At 43.4% G+C, this 13362-nt stretch overlaps 1 protein-coding gene across 1 annotated transcript in view; it reads right to left on the bottom strand.

The window, feature by feature from the left end:
* Positions 1-1630: 1630 nt before the first annotated feature.
* The window catches only part of CBY3 (chibby family member 3), a gene marked incomplete at its 5' end in the record, with an annotated part of 29735 nt that continues 18003 nt past the window's right edge, over positions 1631-13362 (bottom strand). Inside the window, one exon of the mRNA XM_073358079.1 lies at positions 1631-2162. Within this exon, the coding sequence (XP_073214180.1) occupies positions 1742-2162 (421 nt within the window). The remainder of the gene's footprint in view (positions 2163-13362) is intronic.

Genomic DNA, 13362 nt, shown 5'->3' with positions numbered 1-13362 from the left:
TGGAAACAGCTGGGGCGGGGCGGGGGGGGAAGAAAACAGCCGGGCTGCCTCCACTCATAGCTACGGCTCCATCGGGGGAGAGGAAATGGGAGCCACCCTCCGCCTCAGGAATCAGCAGCAAAATAGTTCAAAGGAACGGAAGCAACTGCCACAAAATTGTCTCGCACGCGCAAATGGGAGGTGGGCTGCGCATTTTGGGGGGGGGGCTGCCCGATTGCAAATGGGAGGCGTAATGGGGGGGCGGCATGAATGCAAATAAGGGAGGAAGGGTAGAGGCGGCTCACAAAGGATTGTATTAAGATGTAGCCCACGGCCACGGGGACATACTTTGTATTTTGTATTTATATTACGACGGCAGCCACAGGCTACAACCAGAATCGGGGCCCTGATTTGCCAGGCATTGGTCATACAGAAAGGTAGATGTGGTCTCTATCCTGCAGAGATTGCATGGGATGTAAATCAGTAGTTTATTTGGCCCCTGATGGTCTGTGATGCTAAAGCAGAACGTGACAAATATTTTATTCTTAGACTCCGGTGAGGGAGCTGTGCTAAAATTGGGGACCGCCACCTTGTCATTTAGGGGCAGCAGGCAGGTCCAGTACTAGACTGGGTGAGGCTACATTCGGGAGAGGGAGCATCATGGAGCCCTGTTCTGGAGGGCTGGTCCCTGCTCTGTGCTGCATTGTAGGGGGATTTAGGGGTGGGGCTGTCTTATCTGCCATTACACAGACTGACTGGCCATTCTTCTCCCCGTGCAACAGACAGACAAAGCAACACAAAGGCAAATGGATCCCTGAATCTGGAGGATAGCCAAGAGGGTGGTCTGGAGGGAGAGCTCCAAGGGAACTCTCCATCTTACTGCCAGGCTGCTCAAACTGCACTGAAGACAGAAATTTGGCCTCATTTTTATATATATATTACAGTGGACCTGCTATGGTTCCTGAAAATGCCTCTGAACTCAGAAGATGACAGGTTTTTTTTTAATTCTGAAATAATTCTACTTGGGGCTTGATAACACCCAGCAGATCCTAAGGGAGAAGAGATGGTACCACTGACCCAGACCATCCGCAGGTGATTCAGCCTGAAGAGTATCATAAAGGCTGAGCTCCCACTTCTAAGGAATCCTCATCGCCTTAGTACCTCACCATCTTTAAAAGACCTCACAACCCACTGAGAGGAAGGGAGGTATCACCCCCATTTATGTAACTGAGACCAAGGTCATCATGCACAGGAAGCCCCTGGCAGAGTAGAAAATTGAACATAGGTCTCTTGATTCTTAGGCTAGTACCCTAACCACTGGACCATCCTTCCTCTCTATCTGCCATCAGTTTTGCAACTGTAGTGTTGAGGTAATGATATTTCCTTTAAAGTTCTTTGAGGTCTATAGATGAACAGTACCATAAAAGTGCTAAGTTTTATTTTATTATACTGTTAGTTAAAAATGATTTTAAGTTCAAGAATATTTTTAAATACCAATTTTGGCATTTGAATAATGGGTAAAACTGCTTTTCTGTTGTTTTTATGACACAATCCATGAACAGTCAGGTTTGGTTTTGAAGTGTAATGAACTGTAGTGACTGATTTCTTGTTGTCTATTTGGCAGTCATAAAATATATTCTAATTTACTTAATACATACAATTAAAGCAAAAATCACTCTACAAGTTAATTTGATTCAGGAATTTTTTAGACTTCTGGAACCAAGCAAGTGTAAACTCCCTGGTCTTGCATCCAAGGTTCCTACTAGGACTTAAGCATCAACACCTTATTTGGCTTCTTCATCTTGGTATGCCATATGGGGATGTCCATCTTTTTCTCCACCATGTGTAGTTGGGCCGTGGTCTCTGTCAGCATGTCCATCAACAGCTCGAGCTGCAGCTTCAGGTAATTGTTCTCCTCCAGGAGAGCCTTGTTCTCCTTCTTCATGACCTTACAGGACTGTTCCCGGTCATGAGAGGAGAATAACTGCAGCAGTGGCGGCCGATGAGAGAGGCGACTCTCACCTTGCCATTTGCCATCCTGGAAGACAAACTTGGTATCACTCAGCTGAGCCCGTGGAGGGCCATAATCCAAACCCAGTTCAGCCTGCCGGGTTCTGTAGTCCAGGAGGTAGAAAGTGGAAGTGGAGGTGATTCGGCGAAGGGGAGGTCTCTTCGGTAGAAATCTGCGTGAGAAATGGTCTGCCCAATAGTCACGCAGCTCCTGTATTATGTTAGCAATGGTATTCATGGTGAGGCGGGTTAAAAGCAGGGGGATCAGTCAAGAGACCTAAAGCAGAAAGTTGTGGAATACAAATCCAACCTGCAGCGTGAGTTACAAAGATGAGAGGACAGACAGGATAGCACTGAATTAGAACCAGTAGTTAAAACGTAGGCTCGAGAGACTGCCATCTGGCCAAAGTAATTGTGTCTAGGATAATCATAAAATTATATCTGCTAGCTTTTTATTTGTCTCTTTACTGAGCATGAAAATCATACAGGAACCATGGAGCTCTGGTGCACAGGTTGATTAGGCATCCAAGCATATGGTGTTCATATTCATAGATTCCAAGGCCAAAAAGGACCATTGTGATCATCTCATCTGATCTCCTACATAACACAGGTCATAGAACTTCCCCAAAATAATTCCTAAAGAACATATTTTAGAAAACAGCCAATCTTGATTTTAAAATTGTGAATGATGGGGAATCCACCACCACCCTTGGTAAATTGTTCCAGTGGTTAATTTTTCTCACTGTTAAAAATTTATACCTTATTTCCAGTCTGAATTTCTCTAGCTTCAACTTCCAACCATTGAATCGTGTTATACCTTTGTCTGCTGGACTGCAGAGCATGGGCAGTGGGTATAACAGACCAAGGGGAGACTCTCTGCCGGGGCCGCCCCAGTTGCGGGGTATGGCCGCAAAGTTTTTGTTTTATTATGCCCCATGCAGGTTCCAGGGCGGCTGAGGAGGCACTTATAGACTGTAATCAAGTCACCCCTTAACCTTCTCTTTGTTAAGATGAATAACTTGAGCTCAAGTCTATCACTATATGACATTTTTTCTAATCTTTTAATAGTTTTCGTGGTTCTTCTCTGAACCCTCCCCAATTTATCAATTTGAATTTTGGGCATGAGAACTGGACCCAATAGTCCAGCAGCTTTCATCAGTGCAAAATATGTGAAATAATCTCTCTGCGCCTACTCAGAATTCCCTAGTGATATCTTCCAGGATCACATTCGCCCTTTTGGCCCAATGGGAGCTCATGTTCAGCTGATTATCTACCACGATCCCCAAATATTTTTCAGAGTCTCTGCTTCCCAGGATAGTCTCCCGTTCTGTAAGTATGACCTCACTCTTTGTTCCTAAATGTATACATTTACATTTAGCCATATTAAAACACATATTGTTTACTTGTGCCCAGTTTACTTAACAATCCAGATCATTCTGTATTAACGACCTGTCCTCTTTGTTATTTGCTACTCCCCCAATTTTTGTATCATCTGCCAACTTTATCAGTGATGATTCTATGTTTATTTTGAGGTCTTTGAGAAAAACGTTAAATAGTATAGGGCCAAGAACTGATTCCGGTGGGACCTATTGGGAACATACCCACTCAATCATTCCGCATTTACAATTACATATTGAGACCTGTCAGTTAGTCAGTTTTTAATGTGTGTCATGTTAATTTTATATCATTTTAGTTTTTTAAACAAAATTTCATGCAGTACCAATTAAAAAATTTTACAGAAGTCTAAGTATAGTTACGTCAACACTATTACCTTTATCAACCAAACATGTAATCTCATTAAAAAAAATCAGATTAGTTTGTTAAAAGTCTATTTTCTGTTAACCCATGTTGATTTGCATTAATTACATTACCCATTTTTAATTCTTTATTAATCGAGTTCCATATCTGACGCTCCATTATCTTCCTGGGATTGATGTCATTCTGCCAGGTCTATAATTTACCCTTTTTAAATATTAGCACATTAGCTTTTTTCTACTCTTCTGGAACTCTCCCAGTACTCCAGGACTTATTGAAAATCAACATTAATGGCAAGCTCCGCAGCCAGCTCTTTTAAAACTATTGGATGCAAGTTATCTGGACCCGCTAATTTTAAAATGGCTAACTTTAGTAGTGTTTGTTTAATATCGCCCAGAGATACTAGCAAAATGGAAATAGTGTTATCATCATCATATGATGAGACTATATCGTCTGTTTTTCCCCAAATACAGAACAGAAATATTGAACATTTCTGCCTTTTCTGCAACTGCATTATTATTGATAATTTTACCATATCCATCTAGTGACAGATCAATATCATTGTCAGGATTCTTTTAGTTCTTAAAATATTGAAAAACACTCTTTGTCCTTAACCCTGCTGGCCATAGATTTCTCCTTTTGTCCTTTGATTCCCTTATCAATTTTCTACAATTCCTAACTTCTGATTTATATTCATTACTATCCACTTCCCCTTTCTTCCATTTGTTATATATAATTTTTAAGCTGCTTTCACTTCCCCAATGAACCAGCTCTCTTTTTTTTAACCAGTAAGGCCTTCTTCCTCGATTGTGAAATTGTGGCTTTTGGGGCATCTAGTAAGATGCTCTTAAATGATTCCCAAATAAATTTTTCTGATTAACTTCTTCCCAGCTCATTTGGATCATAATTGTTTTCAGCTTTTTTTTTTGTTTTCAGTCCTATTAAAGTACAAAGTGTATATATTAGTGGTCTGAACTTTATTCTGCTGCAGACTATAACTGTGATCAAGTCGTGATCACTTGTACCGAAGCTACTGTTTTATTTTGCTGATCAGTTCCTCTTTATTTTTTAAGACAAGGTCTAGCATAGAATTCCCCCCATGTTGGCTGCAACACTTTTTGAGTCAGTAGATTGTCATCTATAATATTTAGAAATTTCAAGAATGTTTTAATACTGGCAGCATTAGATGTCCATATGGTAAGTATTACACAGACTGCACCTTGAAGTTAGAAATCACATGCCCAGATAATCCCCCCACTCCAACATCCACAGTCAGGGGGAATCCTCCATCTGTGGATCTCCCCCCATCAATGTGGAAGCAAGGGTCAGCATAAGTGGCAGTGCGCCCCTCTCCTCTGGAGCTAACTGAGGGTGCTGTGCAGGGCTTCACTGAGGAAGGGAAAGGCATGTGTAGACAGGCATCATCCATCCACTGTCTTTGTGGTGATTGCCTGGGAAAGATAATTCAGCATGAGGCTGTACTAGCTTTTCCATGGAGTTTCTCCATTTCCCAGAGTTGCAGTGGAAACCACTGTGAAGTGGAGATCCTTGGGACGATGGCTGCAGTGAAGCCGCACTGCCAGGAAACTGGGGACCAGAGAGGCAGTGATGAGTAAGAAGGGCATCTGAGCAAATACCCTTGGCCTGCTCCCAGACACTTGGAGATCTACCATGTTCAGGGGGAGGCCTCATGGTGGAGGGATGGGGAGGGTATGCCTTGCTGCCAATGGAACAATCACATCAGAACATGATGGGGAATCTTCGCAGCTATTTCCTCTCTCTAGGGAGAGGTGGGCAAACTACAGCCCACGGGCCACATCCGGCCCCCGGGACTGTCCTGCCCTGCCCTTGAGTTCTCAGCTGGAGAGGCTAGTCCCCGGCCCCTCCCACACTGACCCCCCTCTCATGCAGCCTCAGCACCCTGCGCTGCCAGCACAGGAGGGGGCTGCACTGCAGGGGCAGGGGAGAGCAGGGAGGGAGGCTCACTTGCAGCCTCAAGGGAGCAGGCGGGTGGCAGGAGTGCAGCTAATACGGGCGGAAGATTCAGGAGGAGCACTGGGCGGCTGTGCAGCCAGCCAGAGAGAAGTGGCTCTTTGAAGGGGAAACCCCCACTTCTCTCCGGCTGCACGGCTGCCCCTGTTCCTCCTGAGTCCTCCGCCTATGTTCGCATTCTGAAAGGGGCTTTAGAGCAGGGGTTGGATAGGGGGTGGGATCCCGGGGGGCCTGTCAGGGGCGGGGGTGTGGATAGGGGTCGGGGCAGTCAGGGAGCAGGGGGGGTTGGATGGGGGTGGGGTTGGGGGGCAGTTAGGGGCAGGAGACCCCTGGAGGGGGCAGTCAGGGGACAAGGAGTAGGAGGAGTTGGGTGGGTGGGGAGTTCTGAGGGGGGCAGATAGGGTTAGGGTTTGGGGAGGCACAGCCTTCCCTACCCGGCCCTCCATACAGTTTTGGAACCGCGATGTGGCCCTCAGGCCAAAAAGTTTGCCCACCCCTGCTCTAGGGTTTCCCATGGAAGAGGGAATGTCTGGGCCAGGACTTGGTTATTAATAGTATCCACAGCGTTAGCACTCCCTTATTAGAAGGTCAAACAAAGTCAGTATAAAACAAGAAGTGAATAAAATCTCACTGGCAGTCTGTCAGCCTAGGGTTGTCTTGAATTAACTAGCAGCTCTAGCAAATCAAGGCCATGCTACAAGTAATAAAGTATTGTTATGTGTAAATCCACCACTCTTCCAGCTCCCTCCTAAAAACCTGCCTCTGCCATGATGCCTTCACATCGTGGCCCTGTGGCTTTGACTGGGAAAAGGGCGAGCCCAGACTGCTATTTTTCTACTAAAACCTGTTAATTTTATTACCTTATCTTCCCACCCCACACTGACTCTGTCTGTTTTGTCCATCTGTCCCACCCTGTCTGACACCTAGACTGTATGCATTCTTGGGGAGGGACTATCTCTCTGTACAGTGCCTGGCATAATAGGGCTCTGATCCTGGACTGGGAATCCTCAGCCCTACTGCACTACAAATAATACATAATGTGTCAGCAACCACCCTTTTGAGGAGGAGAAGAACTGATCAGTGTTTAAAAATCTGCTCCTTAAAAGATGATGGGATTCATTATCTGTTGTCCCCCTTCCCTTTATGTCTTTCTTACATAGCTTCTACCAATTGACTCTCAGTTATGAGAATCATCCCACCACTTTTCAGCTGTGTGCACTAAGTGGTTTTCCCCATTGCTGGGCATCACTTCTAGATTGTGTTGCTTGTTCCCTCTGCTCCCTGCATTTATGTATGAACACTTATGCACAGTTAAACCTCATTAACTCTCAATTAGGGCTGGTCTACACTAGAAAATTAGGTCAACCCACCTACATTGTTCAGGGGCGTGAAAAATCCAAAAGCCGACCCATGGGCCTGTGTAGAGAGCATTTGGTTGACAGAAGAATTCTTCCATCAACCTATCTATCACCTCTCAAGGAGGTGGATTACGTACCTGACAGGAGAACCCCCACCATTGTTGTAGGGAGTGTCTGCACTGAAGTGTTACAGCAGCACAGCTGTGCTGTTGTAGCATTTTAAATGTAGACAGACCATTAGTTAATCTGCAAACCAGATTAATTCTCACCAGAACACTGACAGTCTCACATTGCTCCATCTGTCATGAGAGGATTAAAGCAGAGAGAGACAGGGAGGTCTCTACTCCCGATGCTTTGGGATTTTTCTTTAAATGCTGTGGGCTTGCCCCAATGTCAATGAGTGTCTTTTCACTGAGGACAGTGGGCTTGGATCAAGCCCCAAGGCACATTGTCATGATTAATAAAAGCAAAACCATACTCATAAAAATGTGTATTGTGTGATAGTCTTTTTTTCTTGTTGCTAATTCACAAAACTAGATAATCCACAATGAGCCTCCCATTCATTTTGTGCAAATGATGAAGGTTCAAGCGTCCATTACATCTTTGCATTCTTATTCTTCCCCTTTTCTTACAGAGTATGTGTTCTTTCTTATTAATTACACTGAAAGTAGTTGTCTGCTTACTGAAGCTGGATGAGAGCTCCCCTGCCCCAATAGTCCTAACCTGAAATTCGCTAATAAGCCAGGCTACTTTTGAGGCTGTTTTCAGGGGGTGACACTCAAATGTTGACTAGTTTATCCAGTCATCTCTCATCTCAGAAACCATTCCTATGCTTGTTGAACCCACAACCCTCCTCTTTACACCATCAGCTTATCTCCAGGGTTGTCTCCAGCATCAGTCTTCACTTGGGACCTGAAGCATCTGAGAAGATCACCTCTATCCACCATGTTTTTTTCCCAGGTCTCTCTGCGCTTATTTGGGAGCTCATCTCTTTGGTGCTTCTCTGTTCATTAGTTAAACTGAGGCCTGATCTACATACGCATTTTGTACCAGTGTAATAGTTAAGGGTGGGACTTTTTACTGATATAGTCATACTGGTTCCGCTGCTAGTGTGGACACAGTTATACCAATATAAAGCTGCCTAATACAAGTATAGATTATTCCCCTTCCCGTAGGAGAATAAGGCCATGTCTACACTGCACTTTCATCATTAACACTTTTGTCGCTCAGGGGTGTGAAAAAAACACTCCCCTGAACAACAAAAGTTTTAACGACAAAAAGCATCGGTGTGGAGAGCACTTCATCGGCAGGAGCCACGCTCCCGTCAGCAAAGTTACAGCCCCTCGTTGCGGGTGGTTTTATTTGGTCACCAGGAGAGCTCTCTCCCAGCAATAAAGACTACACTGCGTGCCTTACAATGGTGCGGGTGTAGTGGCACACCGTGCTGTTGTAAGGTGCACAGTGGGCACATAGCCTAAGATATAGTGATATAAGCCCATTTATACTAGTATAACCACATCCACGCTGTGGGAGAGGAGCTGTATCACTTTAACTATGCCGGCATATATTTTGTGTGTAGACGAGGCCCGATCTCATGTTGTTATATGTAGGTGATCTCTCTGCCGGTGACTCATAAGTGCCTGGTTACTCTGGCAATCCATATAGCAAGCTTTCAGAACAAACCTGTGAGGTCACCAGTCAGCTCAAAAAGGATCCTGAGCACACTGAAGTCAATGGGAAAACTCCCAATGACTCCATAGGTGCAGAGCCAGACCTAAAATGCCTTGTTCTAGTTCTAAACACATTCTGTTCAGTAACCAGCCCTTTGCTTCAGCCACTCACCAAAGTACAGAATTGATTCTCGCTTCAGTAAACCCTCAGGAAGAGCTAGCTCAGGAGCTCACCTTCTTGGGGCTTGCTTGTTCGCTGACACCCTAGATGTTTGGCCAGGCTCAACCTCATCACCTTGCTTGCAGTGACTCACAATTGCCCTGTTTCAGCTAGCCATATTTTCACACATGAGGGATATCTGAGTGGTCACTTTTATACATCCCAGTTACCAGCAAGTAACTCAGAGCTTTAAATATTTAGGATTAAGGATGTATCTAAACTAGGTAATTTGATACCAAATTAATGTTTCTGATACAAACAACATGTCGGTGCCTTGAACATCTGTATTTTTGTCAGGCTAATGGAGGCTCTTTCCTTACCCCATTCCCTCTCCTTTACCCTTTTCTAAAAGAACTTTTCTGTAAGACTCTTAATTCTTGCTTAGTGAGTCCTGGTTTGGCAGTTTTGAAGTAATTATTACTTTTAAAGCATTTTTTAAAAAACTAGAAATATAAGAACCCACAGTACAACAGTGATGTTAACTGCGTGGATGGGGAAAAGACAATTTTTCCTAAATTTTAGTGCAATGAATGGCTAAGTTGTTTCAAGGTTCTCTCTCTAGAGGAAATTCACCCATAAACAGAGAGTTCACTCTTTGGTCTTGTCTTTACTAGGGAATAAGATATGTTCATTCTGACCTTATGTTCACTAATCATCATAACTAACATGAAGTAAAATCCTAGCAAAGGCCAGGCAATGCCAGCTACAGTAATAACACATTAGCAGGTCAAGGTAAACCCTGTACTCCCATATAATCTCTACCTTGATCTGCTAACTAGTGTGAAACCTATAAACTGCCTTGTCCTCAATAGGATTTTATCACGTTTTAGCTAGCAGGAGGTAAGAACATCCCTTTTTCCTTGTGTGGTTATACCTTATGTTAAGGGGAGAGCTCACCTGAAAGTGATGGTATAGCCCTCAGCAAGCCTATCTGAAACACTCGGGTTTTAAATCTATAAAATTGATATTGGAATGTGTCTCATAACAGTACAGAGAGTTCAAACCAAGCATGAGAACATTGAAGCCGATATATGACACAGAAGGAAATAAAATGTACATTGCATAACTTCAGCGTGACTTCCTTTGCTTCCTCTGCTCCTTGAAGTAAATTTGATTTAATCAGATAAAAATAAGGCAAAGTTAATAACTAAATTTGGGGGCTAGTCTGCAAAATTTGGGTCCAGATCTGAACTTTATCATCATTTCATGGAGCTGGAGTGTGGGAGTTTTGATTTGAGCCATTAGAGAAATAAAGACCAGCTGAGAAGTTGGGGTCCAAAGTAGCATCCAAATTCCCTTATAGTTTGTGGTCAGGTTTCTGGTGTTTGATTCAGTCCCATCTCTTGTAATAACACAAAAGATATAAATAGCTTTAAAAAGTAGCTCATGGTGTATTTTTCTGATGAAGAGAAATGCACTTTTCGAAGCCATGTATTTTAATCTTGTCTCTGGATTTCTTTTTCTTCCCCTGATCAAGTTGAGTTTGAAACTGACATGTCTGGGTATTATTTAGACCACACTGACCTACTTCTTCCAGCCTCTTGGCCCTTTTGATATGGATGCTGCTACTATGGTAACCTGTGTAACATGCAGGCATCACAAAGGAAGGTCTTCATTAAATGAGCCCTATGCATCAGTTACTGCTTTCAGTTTCACATCAGGCTTCTTTCACAAACACACCCAGTTAGAAAGTTAGCAGTTCAGTTTCCAGGGGAAGCACAGGGATATGCTCATTCTATCCCACCCAGCTGTGTCTTCAGGGTCCTGGATTGCCGTCCTTTGTTGCTTAGATATAGTCCATCACTAAATCCTGTAGCACAGCATTAGGTAATTGTGTTGCTAGTGACTGTTTATCAACAGGCAGCTGACTGAAGGCTGACAAGTTTGTGTGCATGTGTATATCTGCCTGTTTACACATGCACTTGCATGTTAAATCATATGGGCATATGAAAATATACACGCACACACATTTTTGAGGTTGAAATTAGGCCCTAGCCATCTCTGAAAACCTTGTGTTAAGTGTTTATGGGGACTGTGGTTGGTGTGTAACAAAGAGATCACAGCATAATAGGGCCTTTCGCAAGCCCTCTGCACTTGGATGAATTTAATCCTCAATGGCAAAATAACCACATTTCCCCTGAGTCAACATGACTAATCATGAAATGCTTTTTACAGGAACATATTTGTCAATCTTTCCTCCCATACACAACAGTAGCCCTTGTGACTTCGTAAACAGCGCCACCTGGTGAGATGCTGGCCCTAACGCAGCCCCAGAAAGGAAAGAGCCGGCTTTGGCCAGAGCATTTGTTGTTCAAAGCAGACACACAAATGCCTTTTGATCCCACCTATCTGATCCCCAAACAAGAGTAGCAGAACCAGCATAAGTAGATTTCTACTGAAACTGAACATGTCCTTTGTGGAGACATCTGTAAAGCAGCTTTTGGCAGTCAGAAGCTGTAGAGTTGGAAGTGTGCTCCCACGGTAAGAACAGAGAATCCTGGGTTTTATTCCCAGCTCTGTCACTGTGCAAACTATTTCAGTATCTCAGTATCCCTATCTGCAAAATGAAGATAATGCCATGGGCAGATGCCTTCCCTGTTCTAAAATGAAGGACACACACTGTGCAGAGTACAAATCTCACCTCAGGCGTTGGCTTTATTATAAGATTGTGTCAGTGTTACCAACACCAAACATTCAAAAGTCGTGAATCTGGCCCCAAAAATCATGAGACTGTTTATTTCCCTTTTGGTCTTTGAGCCTTTAGGGTGCACTTGGGTCACATTTTCAAACTTTTTTCTGCAACCACGAGAACTAGAAACTTCCTTATTTTTAAAATGGAAGCTGAGTTTCTCTGTAATCACTTGACTCTGGAAACTGCAGTTTCGGTTAAAACACCAAACACTACCAGACTCTCAATAAACTTGTGAGAACTGGCAACATTGTTGTGTATCATTATTAAATCCTGTTACAATTTTCAAACACCACTATGCTCCAAGGGTAGAAAGGGCCAAAATAGGGTGAAAGGTCAAACACTCCAGTTCAATCTCTGTGACTTTTTTACATTTTCTGGGGAGAGAGAAGGAAAGAGGGGCTATGCCCCACAATTGATTAACAACATAAAGCCATAAGGAAGGAGAGGGATGGAAGTACAAGAATGCGTTAACAGATTTAATGCAAAATCTTGATCCCATTGAAGTCAATACAAAACTTTGACATCAGTGAAACCAAGATTTATCCCTTAATGTTCATCATAGACCATCCAGCTAGTCACCCTAGGGCAAACAGTAAGGGCCTGATCCAAAGCCCATTGAAGTGAATGGGAGTCTTTCCAGTGACATCAGTAGGCTTTGGACCAGGCCCTGAGAATGTGCCAAGGAAAAGGTCTGTCCCAAACCCTCAGTGGAACATAGTTTTATTTTTCACCTGTATTCTAATGTAGGCAAATGTCACATTCTCAGAATGCATATCAACTATGATTGGGTAACTGGCTTCTCCTTTCTGCCCTTGTGCTCTCATACCTACTTCTAGCCTTCTAATTCTCTAGATACTGCAACCTGTACAAAGGCTTTCCCTAAAGTCCCTGTATGTCTGTTAAAACAACAAGCAGTCCGGTGGCACCTTAAAGACTAACAGATTTATTTGAGCATAAGCTTTCTGAAGAAGTAGGGTTTTTACCCACGAAAGCTTATGCTCAAATAAATCTGTTAGTCTTTAAGGTGCCACCGGACTCCTTGTTGTTTTTGTGGATACAGACTAACACAGTTACCCCCTGATGTATGTCTGTTGGTGCAGTGTGCAAAGCATGCGGTAAAATACATTATAAAACAAAAAGAAAAGGAGGACTTGTGGCACCTTAGAGACTAACCAATTTATTTGAGTATACACTTTCGTGAGCTACAGTTCACTTCATCAGTGCATCCGATGACAGGAGCTGTAGCTCACGAAAGCTTATGCTCAAATAAATTGGTTAGTCTCTAAGGTGCCACAAGTACTCCTTTTTTTTTTTGCGAATACAGACTAACACGGCTGCTACTCTGAAACCTATTATAAAACAACTTTATTTGATATCAGAGAGACAGGATGGGTGAGGTAATATCTTTTATTGGACAAACTTTTGAGCTACACCGCACTCTTCTTCAGGTTTTGTCCCTTTTAGGGATGGGAGGTGAACCCAGGTGAATGCACTTCTGAACTCTGGGTCTTCGCTGACCAAGAATAACCAACTGTGAGTGGGGTGAAGCAGAGGGCATGGGGAGTGGCATGTTAAAGGGATATTCCTTTGTCAGACTTTCACACCACAAGGTGGGAAACTGAGTAAAGAACACCACCCAACATATTGCAGGATGGGTGTTTGCTTATGGATACATGCTTTCGAATC

The sequence above is a fragment of the Lepidochelys kempii genome, chromosome 8, assembly GCF_965140265.1.
Source record: "Lepidochelys kempii isolate rLepKem1 chromosome 8, rLepKem1.hap2, whole genome shotgun sequence".
NCBI lineage: Eukaryota > Metazoa > Chordata > Testudines > Cheloniidae > Lepidochelys > Lepidochelys kempii.
The sequence above is the reverse complement of the archived record's forward strand: the minus strand, read 5'-3'. Positions and strand labels throughout refer to the sequence as shown.